The 19,206-nt window shown below is 38.6% G+C and overlaps 1 protein-coding gene across 3 annotated transcripts in view; it reads left to right on the top strand.

The window, feature by feature from the left end:
* The window catches only part of LOC103824735 (guanine nucleotide-binding protein G(q) subunit alpha-like), a 112,745-nt gene extending 95,725 nt beyond the window's left edge, over nt 1–17,020 (top strand). For all 3 annotated transcript variants that reach the window (XM_050986431.1, XM_050986430.1, XM_050986432.1), the window contains 2 exons: nt 5,488–5,641; nt 12,325–17,020. In XM_050986431.1, coding sequence (XP_050842388.1) covers nt 5,488–5,641; nt 12,325–12,515 — 345 coding nt within the window. In that variant the 3' untranslated portion in view covers nt 12,516–17,020. The remainder of the gene's footprint in view (nt 1–5,487; nt 5,642–12,324) is intronic.
* The last annotated feature ends 2,186 nt before the right edge of the window (nt 17,021–19,206 follow it).

Genomic DNA, 19,206 nt, shown 5'->3' with positions numbered 1-19,206 from the left:
TGCTTCAGTGCTTATTACTTCTGAGGTGGCTTGGACTCTTTTATAGGCTGCTAAGATTTTTTTTCTGTTGGAGTGTAGTTGAGTCCAGACCGTTTGAAGCTTCGACTCCAGAATCTTAGTGGTTGACCTTGAGTTTTGTTGCAGTGCAAGCTGATCTGTAGTTAGCATTAATCCAGTTGTAAATAAGACATCCAGCCCAGTTCCATGAACTAGCCTCTGGGCTGACTGACAGAGGTTCCAACCAATAACAACTCTCCTAAAATGCAAGCATTTGATTGGTTCAGAGTTGGGGGTGGGGGGGGGTGCAGAAACCAGACCAATGTCTGTATAGCACTGGGAGTTTTTGAATTGCCTAGAAAAGGTGGTGGGAAACAATAAACCAGGCTGTTTGGCTGATAAAGCATGGAAGGTCTGTCGTGTGTTAAGTCTCAAACATACAAACACCAATGCATCAAAGTTTTACCAGGCACCTTCTGCCAAAGGCTCCAGGACAAGCCATTGCTGTTCCCGGCTGCAGAGTAGAGCATGTTCTTCACATCTGGTCCTGTCTTGACTGGACCAAGGGCTATGGCATGAGCAATCTGCTTGATCTGGGCAAAGGCTTGTTGCTGTTCAGGGCCCTATTGGAAAGTGTTCTTCTTGTGGGTAACTCGGTAAAAAGGGCTCCCAGTCTGGCTGTACTCAGGAATATCCATTCTCTAAAATTTTATGGTGCTTAGGAAAGCTTGCATTTCCTTCTTGCTGGTCGGTGGAGACATTGCTGTGATCTTGTTGCTGACATCAGGTAGGACTGACACCGTCTATCTTACTCCTTTACTCCCAGGAACTGGATTTTTCGAGCAGGTCCTTTGACTTTACTCTTCATGATGGTGAAACTGGCTTTTAGGAGAATCTGGATGATTTTCTGTCCTTTCTCAAACACCTCTGCTTCCATGTTCTCCCAAACAATGATGTCATTGATGTACTGTAGATGTTCTGGAGCCTTAATCTGTTCTAGTGCTGTCTGAATCAGTCCATGCCAGATGGTAGGACTGTGCTTCCACCCCTGGGGCAGTCAGTTCCAGGTATACTGCACTCCCCTCCATGTGAAAGCAAACTGAGGCCTGCATTCTGCTGCCAGAGGAATGGAGAAAAATGCATTGGCAATGTCAATAGTTGCGTACCACTTCGCTGCCTTGGACTCCAGCTCATACTGGAGCTCTAATATGTCTGGCACAGCAGCACTCAGTGGTGGAGTCACTTCATTCAATGCACGGTAGTCCACAGTCAATCTCCATTCTCCTTCAGATTTCCGCACAGGCCAAATAGGGCTGTTGAAGGGTGAGTGGGTCTTGCTGACCACCCCTTGGCTCTCCAGCTCTCGGATCATCTTATGGATGTGAATCACAGCATCTCAAGTTGTTCTATACTGTTGGCGATGCACTGTGGAAGTGGCAATTGATACTCGCTGCTTTTCCCCCTTCAGAAGTCTTACTGCAGATGGATTTTCTGACAGCCCAGGCAAAGTGTTCAATTGCTGGATGCCCTCTGTCACTACAGCTGCTATCCCAAATGCCCACCTGAGTCCTTTTGGGTTTTTTAAATACTCACTTCAGAGGACACCTATACCCAAAATGCATGGCTCCTCTGGGCCAATCACAATAGGGTGTTTCTTCTACTTATTTCTAGTCAGGCTTACATCAGCTTCTACTAAAGTAAAATCTTGTGATGCTCCTGTCACGCCAGCAATAGAAACAGATTCTGCCTCCACATGTCTTGATGGGATTAATGTGCACTGCACACCAGTGTTGACCAAGGCCTCATATTTTGGTGGTTGTGATGTTCTAGGCTAATGAATCTACACATTAAAAAAGGCATGGTTTTCCCTAGCCTCTACCTGGCTAGAGGCAGGACCCCTCTAAACCTGGTTATCCTTCTTTCTCTGGACATATGTCTTGGAGGTTCCTTTGAGGAGATTGGACATGTCATCATCATATCTGGCAGTCTGGCTACAGGCTACTGGAGCTGCTTCTTTTTTTGTGGAACTTCCTCTCTGAGTCTTGCTGTCTTTTAATTCAAACACCCATTGCGCCAGAGCAGTAGTAGATTTTCTATCCCATCTCCTCGTATTTTTTCTACAAGCATGCAGGAAGAACTACAGCTCAGCTTTTGGGGTGTACCCTCTCTCCCTATTCTGGGGGATATCTACATTTGCTACTAGAACTTCTGATCTGTACTGCTGAGATTCGGAGAAAGCCCTCTTTAAACTCTTCTCTGAGTTTTTTGTGATTCTCTTTTATCTTATCTTCTAACTAACTAATTATAGATTCATCAGGTCATTGAGTGTAATCTTTTCTTAGGCCATGAAGGTCCTTCAGGAAAAAGGACCTAATAGCGACCTCTGATTTTGTGTCAGTTGCTTTGACTTTTGATTTTGTATCCGGAAGTGGCTTTGACAGTCTTTCCCCCGGATCATCATTGTCTACTGGCCAATTGGTTTTGGTTGTGTGCTTTTTTCCTGTGGTGACTGCCAGTGGCTTAGGTTCACAGTCTGGTTTAGCTGCTGGCTTAGGCTCACTGTCTGGTTTAGCTGCAACCTAAGTTACTGGGGTGTTGGCTGCAGCCTGAGTGACTGGGATAGCTGCTGATATATCTCCCTGCCCCCCCGCCTCCATCTGCTGCCCTACAGTATCTAGCAGCATGCAAAAAGTGTATGCCAGGGCCCAGCTTATTGCAATTGTCTTTTTCTCCTTAGAGTCATCATAGCAGTTCTCTTCTGGATATTTCCCTACCTTGTCTGGGTTCTGAATTTGTTCACATGAAAATTCCCAGGCTGGGGGATCAGAAAATTCCTTCAGGGATCAGAAAATTCATTCAGGGTTATGCCCATTCTCTCTCATTCTCCACACTACTTGGGATTTTTTACGCTTGGGTCTACTCCTGGGTCAGGAGTCTCATTAGCCCCTCTGGAAATCTCAGCCCTCACTCTAGACAAGCTGCAAACTATATAGAGGAAGTCTACTAGATTAAATACCAGGAAGGTGGTCTCTTTAACATTCAGGGGAAACTGAACATTCTCCAAAAGTGACGTAACAGATTGGAAGGAGAAGAAGGAAAGGAAAGGTTGAAAAGCCTCATCTTCCGCTCCTCCTCTAACAAACTGGGTGCAATTACTAATAAATCCCTAAAACATGCTACTGGAACTGGGATGCAGGGTAGGATGAAGAAACCATAAACTATATATATCTGGAACAAACTATAGCACTTTTGTAAACTTCCTATAAATCATTATCATTATGCCCAGCAAAATAGCTATTCTAATCCATGCCCCTCTACTGTAAAAACTATGTGTTAGGGACAATACTGGAGCTATCTCTGGATAAGAAAATAAGCCTAGGGACCAGAAAGGAATTAAAACCTCGAAAAAGCCTAGGGACCAGAAACACATGAAGTCTTCCACCCGTAGAGACTTTATGAATTCAAGCAATATGGCTACTGACTGCTTTATCTCAATACAGAGTAAATACAACTAAAATGCAATTAGTGCAGGTTTTTACAAGAAAGAAATTGAGGTGCTGGAGCACATCCAAATAAGAGTAAGGAAGATGATGAAGCATTTGGAACATAAGTCCTATGAGGAGTAGCTGAGCATAATGAGTGTTTTTGGTGTGGAGAATAGAAGGTTCAGGGGAGACCTTATTGCTCTCTACAAGTGTTTGAAAGGAGGTTGTAACAGTGTCAGTCTCTTGTCTGATGTAGCAATTGACAGAACAAGCAGAAATGGCCACAAGTTGCACCAGGGGAGTTTCAGGTTGGATATTAGGAAATAATTCTTCACTGAAAAGGTTATAAAGCATTTGAACAGGTTACTCAGGGAAGTGATTGAGTCACTATCCCTTGAGGGTGTTTAAAAAATGTGCAGATGTGGCACTTAGGGACATGGTTTAGTTGTAGACTTGGTAGTTAGGTTAATGATTGGACGTGATAATCTTTTAGGCCTTTTCCAACTTAAACAATTCTATGATTCTATGTCTCAGCAACATGAGAATCTGCAAGATTCACTTTAATTTTGTTCTCTAGAAGCCTGTGTGAGGACTTAAAGAGTGCAATTACATGTCTCAAAACACTATTCCCATAAGATAAGCCACCACAACAGGAACTTGAGATAAGCACGGATGGCAAAAAGGAAGGCGCTAATTCCAGGCTTAAACAGAGGTGAAGGTTTGGAATTAGCACACCGGACAAAATTCCACTGTGCAGACTGTGGGAAAGGAAACCACTACTTACACCCATGCCAGTCCAAGTTGTGGGAACATCTGCGACCACCCCTTGGATACCTGGAACTTGGACTGTATAAAGGTGGTAGCTCCAGTAGAATGACTCTGGGACCCCCACCACCGAAGACCAGGGTGAAGAACGCTGCAGGAATCCACATGGTGGTGGTATCTTTTGCTTAATTTCTTTCTCACTCTCTCTCCCCCCCTGCTCTCTTTCTATTTCTTTCTATCTCTCTACCTCACATTTACTGTTAAATAAAATCTGTACTATTGACTTTGGCATATGGTCTTGTTTGCACATTAATTTGAACAGAGGCATCTCTCATAAATCAGATCATAACAGCCTGTTTGACGGTGAAAATGTTGTTTTCAGGAGGCATCTCCTAAAAAAAGCTTCCGTAGTAGCTAATCAGGTCTGCCTTAGAATTTTCAAATAATAAAGAAGTAAATTCCTGGTTCTGAACTCAGTTTGTTCTGACTCTGTATTAACTACATCATGTCAGCCTAACAGTTCTTCAGAATTGTATTGAACCACACAGAATTTTACAGTGTCAGGAAGCCCTTGCAAACAGAACTGTATGCTTCACTTATTTAAATTTCCACTATCACACAAAATGCTTTGAAGGAGCAATTAAACAAGGCTAAAGTAAAGGCTAGCTTGATGTTAGAAATAAATTTACCATTTGTAAGATTTTATGTCATAAGCCTTTGATTTGGGCAAATATTCTCAGGTTATCAATGAGTAAATTCTAAATTTACCTGGAACTATTTTAATGCCAATCTCTTTCAAAAAAATTAAGGATTACATGCATTTAAAATTCAAGAAACTCATATAAAATAAATAAGGTTCTTGAAACTTGCTTATTATGTCTTGTTGTACATTTATCTCTGCCTTGAACCACATGCATTTCAGTACCCATGAATTTTTGACTGATCATAACTGTGCATAATCAGTATTTACAGCAGTACCTGGTACAGCTATCGTGTCCATGACCTGTGTTCTAAAGAATAATCATGCTTGAGTCATTGAATTTGCAAAAGGTAACTGCCTGCATATTTAATATACCACATACCTGTGAATTGTAAATGCATCAGTTAAATCTTACATTTTGGTAAGAAGGTGGAAAACATGAAATGGATATGTTTATCAACTAAAATGGAATTGCATTGAAAAAAAAAAAAGTTATTTTCACAAATGCATAAATGTATCTCCTTTTTTTTTAAATTCCAGAATCGAATGGAAGAAAGCAAAGCACTCTTTAGGACAATTATCACGTATCCATGGTTCCAGAATTCTTCGGTCATTCTGTTCTTAAATAAAAAAGATCTTTTAGAGGAGAAAATTATGTACTCCCATTTAGTTGATTATTTCCCAGAGTATGATGGTAAGTATATTGCCACCAGAGCTCATGCCCCATTTAAATTGCAGTAGTGACCAAATGTAATAATGTTGTCTATATTTTTCTTGGAGGTTCTTAGGACAAAGACAATCACCCATTCTTCATTAAATCAATTTTCTTCTTTATAAGTTGTACTAAGTACACCAAATGGTTTGTTTGTAGTTGAATGACTTACTGGTCATGTTTTTTAAAAAATTATATGAAAAGGAAAATATTATTAAGAATAACAGTTTTTAATGCTTCAAATTTTTAAAGTCACTGAAGACTTGTGGAATTTTCTAGATTGCTAGGAATTCATCTTATACCTCCATTAATAGTGGACAAGATGGCAGTACCTTTCATGTCAAATTAATGATTCTAGATGAGTAACATCATATTAGCAATGGACCTTATTTTGTCCTTGTTTATAAGTTGGGGTGAGGATTTGAACTGAAGTATAAAGATAAAATTATATAAAAATACATTTTTCATTCTACTCAGCATCTCACATACTCTTCTTTTTTAATTGGGTTTGTGTTTTGTTGGTTTTTTGTTTAAGGCTGGAAATCTGAATACAAGTAATAAATTCTCTGTGGCTCTCAGATAAACTAATATCACTTCTCCCACCATTGTACCATTTCTTCTTTGTTTCCATTATTTTATGTTACTTATATGAAATTTAATGTGCTTGTCCCTGAAAACATTATGTGGAACAAACAGCTGTTTCCAAAGAAGCTGTACTTTGAGAAAGTTCTCCTGAGGTGAAAACCTAGGTATTTAAAGGTAATGGAGTAGAGGCTTTGGTAACAAAGAAAAAAATCATATTCATATAATAACATCTCTTTTGTCACACCAGAGAGTGAAAAGCAGATTCAAAAGCTACAAAAAAAAAAAAAATTAATCTCTCATTTTTAAAACGAGTTAGTGATAGAAGGAAAAAGTTTCATGTTTTTCTTCTTTGAAAGGAAAGGATGTGTTCACAATGATCAGCCTGCAGGATCAGGCCAAACTTAATCATGAATCAGTGTAAGTTTATTTTTATAGTACTAAACAGAAGATAACTGACAGTTAAATAGAATATATTCTTGTATTTTCATGTTAGAAGTGTGACAGGTGCCTTAGATGACATCCTCCAGGTGAGAAGGCTATACGGGCCCTTTTGTTATGATCACTCAAGTAGAGGTAAACCTGTGTTAAATGCTTGTCCAGAGAAACCAGACAAAATTCCCACATAAGAGTTGACATTGGAAGGGAGCTCTGAAGATCATCGAGTCCAACCTTCCTGCTCAAACAAGGTCATCTAGTGACTGCTTCACAGGTATATGTCCAGATGGCTTTTGAATATCTCCAAGGAGGGAGACTCTACAACGTTTTTGGGCAACCTGTCCCAATGCTCAGTCACCCTCACAGTAAAAAAGGGGTTTCTGATGTTCAAATGGAAACTCCTGTGTTTCTTGTTCTGTAACTGAACACCATCCACAAGAGCCTGGCTTCATCTTCTTTGCATGCTCCCTTCAGGTATTTGTACGCATTGATAAGATCTCTATCTGAGTCTTCTTTTCTCTAGGTTAAACAGTCCCAGGTTTCTCAGCCTTTCATCTAGTCCTTTAATTATCTTTGTGGCCTTTGGCTGGACTTTCTCCAGTATGCCCTTGTCTTCTTATACTGAGGAGCCAAGAACTGGACACAGAACTCCAAGTGTGGTCTCATCAGTGCTGATTAAAGGGGAAGGATCACATCCCTCAACCTGCTGGCAACATTTCTCCTAATGCAGCCCAGGATACCATTTGCCTTCTTTTTGTCAAGGGCACATTGGTGGCTCATGTTCAACCTAGTATCCACCAGGACCCTCAGGTGCCTTTTCTGCCAAGCTGCTTTCTAGTTGGGTGGCCCCCAGTATATATTAATGCCTAGGTTTGTTACTCTTCAGGTGCAGGACTTGGCACTCGCTCTTGTTGAATTTCATGAGGTTCCTGTCAGCTCATTTGTCCAGCCTGTTAAGGTCCCTCTGGATGGAGCCACTCCTCCCAGTTTTGTGTCACCAACAAATTTGCTGAGGGTACACTCTTGCTTCCTTATTCAGATCATTAAAGATGTAAATAGGACTGGATCCAGTATTGGCTACTGGGGTACCCCACTAGTTACTGTCATCCAACTAGACAATATCCACCGCTCTCCCCTCATCTACTAGGCCAGTCATTTCAACATAGAGGGTTGTCAGATTTTCAGTCAGTCAGCTCAGAGAAACCCTCTTCCTTTTCTCCTTTACCATGGGTAAGGGAAACAAAACAAGGTAATGGACAATTAGGGCCATAGCGAGTAGGCCAGACCTGAAAGTAATTTAAGTGTCTAATTCTGCAGATCTTGCTGGACTTAACCCCTTAGAGAAGGTTATGGTTTAATTTGATTTCTTTTGGTAGAAAGATGGGGTGGATGACTTATGGTTTACTCCCAACTGGCAACTTAGTATCACACAGCTGCTTACTCACTCCTCCATGCCTGGGGAGAAGAATCAGAAAAAAGGCAGAATCCATGGTTTGAAATAAAAATAGTTTAATAATTAAGGTAAAGTAAAATATAGTCATAATACTAATGACAATAACAATAAAAATAGTAATGAAAAGGACAGAATAAAAACAATTGATGTACAATAAAAGCAATTAGTGCACAATATAATTGCTCACCACCCACTGACTGACGCCCATCCCCAAGCAATGACTGGCCCCTTCTGGCTAACTTCTCCTAGTTTATATACTGGGCATGATGTTTTATGGTGTGGAATATCCCTTTGGCTACTTTGGGTCAGTTGTCCCAGCTGTGGTCCCTCCCAGCTTCTTGTGCACTTCCTCACTGGCAGAGCATGAGACACTAAAAAGGCCTTGACTCAGGGTAAGCACTGCTCAGCAGCAAACAAAACATCAGTGTGTTATCAGCATTATTCTCATACTGAATCTAAAACCCAGCACTGTACCAGTGTAGTGGTTTTACCTTGGCTAGATGCCAGGTGCCCACCAAGCCACTCTATCACTCCCCAGTGGGACAGGGCACAGAAAATAAGATGGAAAGCATCTAGTCGGTTGAGATAAAGCAGTTTACTAAAGCAAAAAAAGAAAAGTGGATGTTTGAGTGCACATAAGCAAAGGGAAAAGTTAATCCCTACTTCCCATCAGTGAGCAATGTTCAGCCATTTCCCAGGAAGCAGGGCTTCAGCACGTGCAGCAGTGGCTCCAGAAGGCAAACACTGTAGAATAATGAATGCTCCCTGTTCCTCCTCTCTCCCTTAGTTTTTATATCTGAGCTGACATCATATGGTGTGAAATATCTCTTTGGTTACTTTGGGTCAGCTGGCTTGGTTGTGTTCCCTCCCATGATCTTGCCCACTCACAGCCCCTTGATGAGGGTAAGGAATGTTAGAGGGACAGTGCTGCTCAGCAGTAGCCAAAACACTGGTGTGTTATCAACACCCTTCCATCTACCAATGCAAAGCAAAACACTGTGAGGTCTGCTAAGGAAAAATGAACTCTGTCTTAGTCAGACATAATACAACCAGATACTAAGAAGAAAATTAATTCTATCCCAGCTGAAACCAAGACAGTTGCAAAGTCTTTGGCTTGCACAGGTCACTGTGTGTCCCTCTCTCTGCTGTTTCAACACCCTTTTTGGAGATGTTGAAGATGGACGCATTTGGAGAACTCATCAGAATTAGGTATTTTTCAGCCAGATCACTTTTCCCATGTGGGTAGTACAATGGAGAAAGCAGCATTTGTCCTGGTTCAAGGTAAATTTGGGAGAGAACCCCCAAAGGGGTTTCTCTAGAAAAGCAGATTCAATTGGCCCCTCCCCCAACCAGTTCAGGAAAATAATACCTCCTTAGAGAAAAGTGGAAAAAACTGTTTATCAAACAATAAAACCTAAACAATATTAAACAATAAAACCTCTTGCTGCTCCAAAAGAGATTACAAACTCAGAAAAGTCCCCTCCCCGGGTTGCAGCTTGGCTCACTCAGTCTCTTATCAGTCCCTCCGGTGCTGGAAATGCTGTGGCCCAGGCCCAACCCGATGGGCCACAGGTGCGAGCTGCCGGTGCTCTGCTGGGTGCTCAGTCCAGAGCAGGTTTAAACAGGTCCAAAGAAAAGGAAAAAAAAACCCAAAACACAGTCCAGGGAACTTCTTTGCCTCAGCTAGCTAAAACTAACTAAAACAAAGGAGAGCTCTGTCCTGCTGCCTGTCCATCCGCAGACAACAACAGTCCAGGAGCAGGAATGTGGAGGAGTGAGTGCAGTGCCTGAAAACAAACTGTGCGCTTCTTCTCTCCCCGCTTCATTCTCTGGAACAAGTCTTAAAGGTGCAGAACTTATTATTCAGCATAAACAGAACAAGACGATTGGGGATAAAAGCATCATATAGTCAACCCAGGGCAGGATCAGGAATGGTAACCAGGATGGCAAACTGGACTGATTAAACTAAGCAGTTGTACTGCACAGTATGTCATAACAACATTGGATGAGAGACTGAGATGTGCTCAAGGGTCAGAGTATCACATGAGGATATGCTTTCAGAGATCATACCAAAAGACCAACTCAAAGACTGGAATGAAGAGCTGGGAGTAAGGAAAAAGACAAAAAGTGACCATGTTTGGGAAGGAAAGAATTAAAAAATATCTATCTGTGGGAGTGCACTCCCCTCCAGAGTCTTCAAAGAAAATAAATGCTGACAATTCCAAGTTAATGTAGCCAAGCTAAATTGTAGTGCTTTTTATACAAAACTTGACTATCATATAGAGAAACCCTTTTAAGACTGCTAAAAAGAGAGCTATGGACAAGAAACCTACCGATTTGTATTAGAATTCTTTTCCAAGATTAGTTAGATTGTAACCATTTAGCATTGCAAATCTAGCATTGGTTCATTCCCTTTTTCTAAATACCTGAGATGGTAAACTTTCTTTTTAATCTCAGTTTTCTGTACTTGAATTCCAGTCTGAAAAATTTGAATTACATTATGATAACCAGACTTGTTAGTAGGCAAGCAAAATTTGTATATGGGCTTTAAATAGTGCAGTAGATTTTAAAAGATGAACAACCTTGTCTGTGCCTACCCACTGTAAAGGTGTTTAACAAAATTCTAGGAAGCTGATTAAACCAATAAATGTCTTATTTTTAAGAAATCATTGTTTTTGAAAGTGTAAGAGTCTTCTTTACAAATATTTAAACTTCCTAAGAGTAAAAAAAATAATAGGGACATTAACTTTGCTGCTGTTTCGATAGAATATATGATGAAGCTAAAAGCTAGAACCTGTTGTGTTTAGACATCTAAAAAATGTAGAAGTCCTCTTTGCCCTGGTTCAGAGAAATGATTATGTTTACATGTCCTTCTCTACATCTCAGAAAATCTGTAAGTCTGTGTATATGTCTACATATACACATACATATTCATGTGCTTACAAGATATTGTATAATCATGTTCTCCTTCCACAAGGCTTTGCAACCAATAGATATCAGAAAGTAGTTTATCTTTTGTGATGCCATTGTTACATAATTTGTGCATTTATCCAAATTAGAAATGCTTAAATTTGTATTTAAATATTAAAAATAAGTTTTATTTTGCAGTCATTGAAAGTTATGTGGGCACATGCTAACTTACTAAGTACAGAGTTCATAACCATTGAAGGACAGAACTATATAACAGCGGAGTACTGGTATTTATATTGTCATATTACAAGACCAGAACTAATGAGGAGATAGGACAAAGAGGCACAGCAAACATACATATTCTGTAGAAACCCACATTGCAGAAACAGGAGGACAATGGAATAATGGCCTATGAAAATTGCACTGGAACAGTATATGTACATACAGTATAAGAAAAAATAACTTGTGGCTGATGTTCCTACTTCTGTGCTGCTCTTTTGGCTGTGAACATGAACCAATTCTCACACCTATAGATTGGAAGTCATTATTTTGCCTTCTGCCTTATGCAAAGCAGAATATGCAGTTTGGTTACATAGACTTCATGTTCTGACAATTACAGACTTTGTTTAAATTTAATAGAATTGTTATATATAATTTAGACATTTGATTTGTTAGAACATTAAGTTTTGCAATTGAACAGCTTCAACTAGCGAGCATGGATATCTTGCTATCACTAAATGTGGTGGTTTGAAATTGGAATTGGTGCCCCATGTGAGGAAATCGAACCAAACCCACTACACTAAAGTAAATTAAATTCCATTGGGGACAGTGTCAAACTAGTTTAAGATGTAACTTCATTATGCTACATTTTAAAAGAATGTACTGTTTAAATACAGTAGACCGAATATGGGTCAGATCTGTTAATTTTTTTATATATTTATGAGTATAAAGCAACTAATTACTCTGTTGTTCATTTTGTGGGGTCATCAAGTTCATTTCTCCATTTTTAACACCTTATTGAAGAAAGAAGATAGCACAAAAAGAAGAGCTCTTCTATTATCAACTTCTGGAATTTCCTTCAATTTTTATTTTATAATGGTCCCCATTGGGAAAAAAATAGTAAATGGTAGTATTTGTTAGTAAAATTTTTCCCTTCCTCTTTTATACAAGGATAGCAGACTGAGTCTTTCTTCTGTTTTCTGCTCCTGAGGTTCCCCTCCTAAGTAAGCTCAAATACTGAATTGACTTTAAGAGAAACTGACCTTTTCTTCTTAATTATCAGGACCACAACGGGATGCACAAGCAGCACGAGAGTTCATCTTGAAGATGTTTGTAGACCTGAATCCAGATAGTGACAAAATTATCTACTCCCACTTCACTTGTGCTACAGACACAGAGAATATACGCTTTGTCTTTGCTGCTGTCAAGGACACGATTCTACAGTTAAACCTGAAGGAATACAACTTGGTCTAACTGTGCCTAAGAGGCCCTCCAAAACCACCTTTGTGTGATTGAAGATGCACAATAGGGACTGGATTATCTGTGAAAACAAGTTGCATAATACTAATTTATTGCTGGCCTGCACTCTGTGAATGTTCAGAGTTTTTTAGTTGATATTATGATTTTATTTAAACTATATGGAGGAAAACCAAAAGATGCTGAAGTACATTCACAGTACATTTTCTTATTTTTTAGGCAAAATCTTGTGACTCAGTGGTTTCTAAATTCTCAGTCATACACTCACAAAGGATAACAGGTTTTTGCTACCGCAGCAAAATCAAGCAGGTTTCCTCTTTCCCTGACCCTTTCTCTCCTTCCTTCCTCCCCCGCTATGTTTTAAAAGTACAATGGCCATTTTACCACTTGCATTCCTTGATAATATATTTTCTGTTGAGTGACTTGGCCAAGAAAATTCCTATCATCAGAAGTGATCAGTCATTCAAATTTTACAGAATATGCTTTCTTTAAAGGATCAGAAGTATTGATAATATGATTTTTTTAATTCTTAAAATTAGTGTTCTCATTCTGTCTTCACTTCTGAGACTAGAATATTGGGAATTGTAAACTAAAAATAGTTATGTATGGATTTAGAATTTAAACATACTTTCCCAGTTCAGAAAGATGCATAGAAGACAGTAATAAAATAAAGACATAAACCTCAGATGTTCATAGAATATCACTGAATCTCTTTTTAATTGCCATGTGCCATTATTTTCTCTTCTCTTTATTCACTAATGAGAAGTAGAAATGTCATGGACACTACATTTTCCTCAGTGGCTACGTCCAGAAACAGGGGAAGGGGTTTATTTTTCAGTTGCGTGCATTTTTTCTCAAGTTAGAGCTTTTTAAAAGTGTTTTTCCATGGTAGAAAAGAAATTTTTTTGCTGTATAAAATCTTGCCAAATATGGCTTTTTATGAAACCAATACTTTTGAAACATAAGATAGTGATTGAAATGCCAAACTAATGGATTGGGAATTGACCTGATTGAGTCAACTGCCAAATGATAAACATAGTTTTAACTAATATGTTCCTGTTTTTATTGTGTTCCATTTTCTAATGCCAAAAACAACAGTGTGAGTGAATATGCTACTCAGTATACGTGTATAGAAGACAGCTTAAATCTCTCCTTATGTCAGAGATGGCATGAGATTGCATAAAATGTTTTTTCTAATAATATCAAGCACCTTGTTTATTACTGATGAATGATCACATTCAGAAACCTTTCTTGATAAGGTTGCCTCTTAACCCATTCACAGACATTTTATAGGTTTCATGCAAAATAGTCTCTCTTGATGTTCTTTAGAAACATTTCTTAATACAAATCACTCTTGAAATTTAAACATGAAAATTTTTAATAACAAAAATGTAGTACCCATCAATGAGCAGCTTGGGTTGAAAGGTATTTTTTGACCAGGTGCATGATTGCTAGCAAGCTACAGAGAACTCTGAGGTCAGACATTGAATTACTTACATTACCAAGTAGCAATAGGGTGCACTTAGCACAGAAGCTGCTGCCTCTCAACAGCGAAGGAGAGGTGGAAAAACAATCTCTTATTACTTGAGTAACAAAGTTAACAATAAATACTAATGAGATGTTTTTCATCCTTAATACTCCCTACTCTAAAACAACATTAATAAGAATAGTTGCTAGTTTTTGTTCCCTCATAAAACACCTTATAATTGGAAACTGATTGTAGGTATAGTGCAATTATGAATGCTATAATCATTGTACATACATATATGCCAACATCCATATTGGCTTTATATTCATCAATTTTTGGCAAATTGATTGTGCTGTGATGATATGTATCTATGTAATTGTATAATATGTCTTATAGCTGATTCACATTTTAAATAATGTTATTTTATTTACTTTTTAAAGAGAGGAATGTAAATTTTTTTCAGTTTATTCCTGACTAGGTATTTGTTGGTTTTATTTAAAAAGCAACAAAAAAGCTTATCATAGTACAGAATTGTAGTAGCATTGTGCTATATAGAATCATTTGAACATTCCTGAGTAAAAGTAAATTGGAGGCACACAGAGGACAGTCATAATCAAAACAATGCTTAAATCTTGTCAGGGCTTTATACAGATGTAGAAGCTGTTTTTGTTAGAAGAATTTATGCCATTATATCTAGGATTAGAACATAAGCTCGGAAATATCAATTTGTATTTGGCAGATTCAACTTCAGTTAATTTTACCTTTCTAATAGCCTTTTTTAGAAAAGTCAAATTAGAGACATTTCAAATCATTGAACATAAGTACTAATGGGTATATTCTATTTCCCTAAAAATAAAATAAAACCATCAGGTCAGTTAAACATTAATTCAGAAATTACAGAAACCTTAGACTTAACAACAACAATGTTGCTAATGTTAAAAATTTTAAGGAGTTAAAATTTGTTTTATAAAGCTAAAGCACATAGTTGAAGGCTATAAAAAGTGACACTGACATTCTAAATGTATCATCAGAACAGCTTTTCTTATTATATATGTAATTCTAACATTGTCCCTGATCTTACTTATAAACATAACAAATCTTCTGTTTTAACTGTTGACTCTGGAGTGTGTGATAATATCCTCTCTTTCAGCCTGTGAATACATTGGCCACCATGGATTTAGTGATATAAATAGAACTGTAGGGGAAAAAAGATGCAAAAACATGCCAGTATTGTCTTATGAAGGTTTGGGTTTGTTTTATTATGGGATATCAGGGGAGTGTATGGGGTTTTAAGTTTTAGTATAAAAAAGATTTGTATAAAAACAAATCAAAAATTTACTCACACTTTATAGACATATTGTGATTGCAAAATTCAAATGTGTATGCCACCGGTCCACTTTTGGTATATTTTAATTGAGTTGAACCTGTGACAATGTTTAGATCATTAAAAATATTCTGAAAAAATATAATCAGCATGTTAATGCAAGCCTTACATAACTCACCTAAAACAGCATTGCAGTGTGACAGTGTTTACAAAAACATTTAATTTTTAAATGACAGGTGTTCTCATTTGCAATGTATTCCATTGCTGTTGCTGTTTTAATTGGCGATTTCCACTATGCATTATAGTGCTTGAGTCTAAAAGTATGTGCCTCGAACATGAAGCTGAAGGCAAAAATAAGACAGGAACCCTTTTAATTTTGCAAAATTACATTGTTTCATTGAATGTCATAAATGGGAGAGGAGAAAAGGAAAACATTGGGAAGCTATTCTAGGTGTACAAGAAAGCTGTAAATATGTTTTACAAAAACCTTAAACTTGCTTTTTCCTTAGTTAGCTGGGACTTTGTTTACATATATAGGATGATGAAGCTATAAGGGCAGTTTACTTTTATAATTCAGACCTCTGATTTTCAAGGTAACCTGTAATTTTAAATCATACTTCCACATGATTATGAAGCACTTTTTAAAGTTTGAAAGTGGAGAAGAGGCTTTATGCTGGTTATCCATCAGAACTGCCTGCATGATTTGCAAAAACTTTAAAAGGTGATAAAAGGGCTGCATATGAAGATATTGCTAGACTCTGAGCTTTTGGTTATGAGAGGCAAGACTTTCAGATTGCTCAACTTAATGGCCCTTCCCTTGTTATGCATTTTTCACAAAATATTGAAATAATAGGAGAAAACAGAGACATGTTAACCCATATGGAAAAGAAAAATAATGCCCAAATAATTTATTATATGTGCTGCTAGTACTGAAGGTCTGTGCATGATTATCCTGCATAACATTAGCAAAGTAATGAAGTGTGCACAGTATATTAACAAAGCCTACAAATTACCTACCTGTAGTTAAGAAATCAATAAATTAAATATGTTGTGGAGGGTGTCGCAAGTAAGGAAATTAAAATGGTCTGTTGTAGATAATAAATGGTTATTTGAGGCCTTCACACTTTTGCAGATAAAGTCCCTCTTTGGACATAAACAACTAAGATTGTATGTCCCTGTCCAATTTGCTAGTTTAGTAGAGATCATGAAAAACAATGTGTTTTGGTTCGAAAAGAATGACTAATAGTTCCTCTTTTTTGTTGTTGTTTTTGCTTTTATTTACCATTTTAATAATCAATCAAAACAAACATTTCCATGTAATCAGTAATCCATTGAGGGTCATTGTTTATCTAGTTACAGGGTTTTTACTGTAACTTTCACTCGAGCTTTTTTACAGTAGCTATGTTGCAGGAAAAAAAGAATTGAAGAATCATTTGGGCAAAGCTGATGTTGAAGGTAGTGTCAAAAATGCAAGGGAATTCAACCAAATCAATCTTACTCTTGGTAATAAGACTGCTGTTTTTGTGATGTTAGGGGTTCTTCTATCAAAAGATGGTATAAGATGAAGTCTTGCTGGATTTCTTATTTATCATGCTGCAGAAAATCCTTTCTGTTTGCCAATATATTGGAAGGGGAGTCAGATACATTTTTAAAATTTGCAGTGTTTAACAAAATAAAGATCATATTTGTTATTCTGAAGTGTCATTTAAATGCATGTATTGTGTATTGTTTGGGGGACAAAAATAGGGTGTGGTTTTCTGTTTTTCTGTTTAAAAAACTAATGCATAAATGCTGCTCCTCAACAATCGCGTTGGTTAAAAATACAGTACTTTTCACCATAGCTTTGTACTATAGTATCTTCTTTGTTCCTTGACATTTAGCTTTTCTGAAATATATTTGGGCTTGTTTTCCCAAAATATTTCTTATGACAAATATTTGTCTTGGGAATGGTTTTTATCCCATATCAATTTTTGGGGGGTTTTGTTTTGTCCGGAAATGGTCACTCCCCCCCTTCGAGCTTCGGGAGTATTGCAAGGGGTGAGAGCCAGCATAGGATCCTATGAGGGTTGGGGGCAAGGGGTTGTTTCCTTCTGGTGGGGCAACTCATCTTAGCGGCCACACTGCACAGTGCCTCTTACTAGAGATATTGTTGCTTTGTGGTTTTTTGCCTGGTATTTTTTCTTCTCCTTTGGCACTGTGACTGGGCTTACTAGCTTGCTTCTCTGTTCCTCTGCTTGCTCGGGAGCCCAGAGATAGTGAGCGCTGTGCCGGGAGCCCACTGGGGGCACCCCTCTGTGTGGCCCGACCCCGGGACCAGCCATCGCCAGTGAGCTATCCAGGGGAGTGATTCCCCGCCCAGCCCTGCTCTTTTCTGCTGCTGTTTCAGGGCTTCTTGCTACATTTTAACCTGACACCTAGCCACCCCGCAGCTTCTGGCATGGCCCTGGAGACTGTGCTACACTTTGTCATCCTGGATGAGCAGCTTCTGAGGTTCCTGCTACAGTCCATTTTGCCATCTGGAGGGACACCGGGACTGACTACCCCTGTGAGGTTGTACAGGAAGCCCCTTTTCTCTCTTCTGCCAGCTCACCTTCCATAGGCCATGTGGAGAGAGGCGACTGAGCTCATGCCACAGCGCCCTCTGCAGCCGTGGGAGAATCAGTGTACCTGCCCAGCCTCACCAAGGAGCCAACAACACCCCTGCCAGTTGTGACTATAACTACACCAAAGGGGAAAGTGCTTGACGGCCAAGAGAAGGCTGTCATTGGGTCTCTGGTTTTTTTTCTGTTTGTTGTTGATACTGTTATTGTTTGTTTGCCTTGTTATACATATATATTTATATGTATACACACACACTAGTAAAGAACTGTTACTCCTTTTCCCATATCTTTGCCTGACAGCCCTGTAATTTCAAAGTTATAATAAGTTGGAGGGAAGGGGGTCATATTTTTCATTCCAATGGAGGTTCCCACCTTCCTTGGCAGGCACCTGTCTTTCAAACCAAGACAATATTGTATAGATGCATTAGCCCCATAATTAGTTTTTTAATTATACATACTCTGTGCTCATTGTCCATATATTAACATTTCCTGATTAACCTTATTACAATCAGAAAGCTCAAAACATTTAAGGTTCAGTACAGTGAATACAGTTATTTGACATTATTACTAAAGATTTTTTTGGTTTGTGTACAACAGAAACTCAAAAGCATGGGGGAAAATAAATAACCATCTGTCTTTATTAATAGAAAGCATTCAGAATTTGTAGGCTCTTAAGCGAAATTCTGAAGTATTTTGGATGATTGCAGTAGTTCTGCAAAAGCAGACTGTTTCTTTGTTTTGTTTGCCTAAGTGATGATTGAAAAAACAAAAAGAGGCCTACATATTGCTTTTCAAGATTGACTCATACTTGAACCGCAATCATCGCATCTCACATCTTTACAACTGAAGAAACAGAATGTCAGGACACCTGCAAAGATGACTTTGTTCTTGTCCTAGGGTGACTGTTATCCCCATTTGTGTGTGTGTAATTTATGCTGGATATTATGTTCTGTGCCTTTAAGACAGGCAGAGTGAAAGTTTTGTTTTGGGCCTCTTATCAGCCAATCGGCGGGACATACAGATAGCACCAGTACATATTGCTGCTTTTTTGCTTTTTGCCCTGCTTTTTGCCTTTGCTCTTGCTTCTGCTTTGCTTCTGCTTTGCTTGCTCTTGCTTTTTTTTCCCCCTCTTCTCATTAGTTAATTTTGCTAAACAGTCCAAATTCCTTCCTGGACTGTTTCCCCCCCCTCCCCTGTTTGGACCTGCCAAACCTGCTCGGGACTGGGATTTGGAACAGCGAGAGAGAGAGTTTACACCTTGTGGCTGCAGCAGCTGCCTCAGCGCCGGAGGGACTG

This window comes from Serinus canaria, chromosome W (assembly GCF_022539315.1).
Source record: "Serinus canaria isolate serCan28SL12 chromosome W, serCan2020, whole genome shotgun sequence".
Taxonomy (NCBI): domain Eukaryota; kingdom Metazoa; phylum Chordata; class Aves; order Passeriformes; family Fringillidae; genus Serinus; species Serinus canaria.
This window is presented reverse-complemented; position numbering and strand designations above follow the sequence as displayed.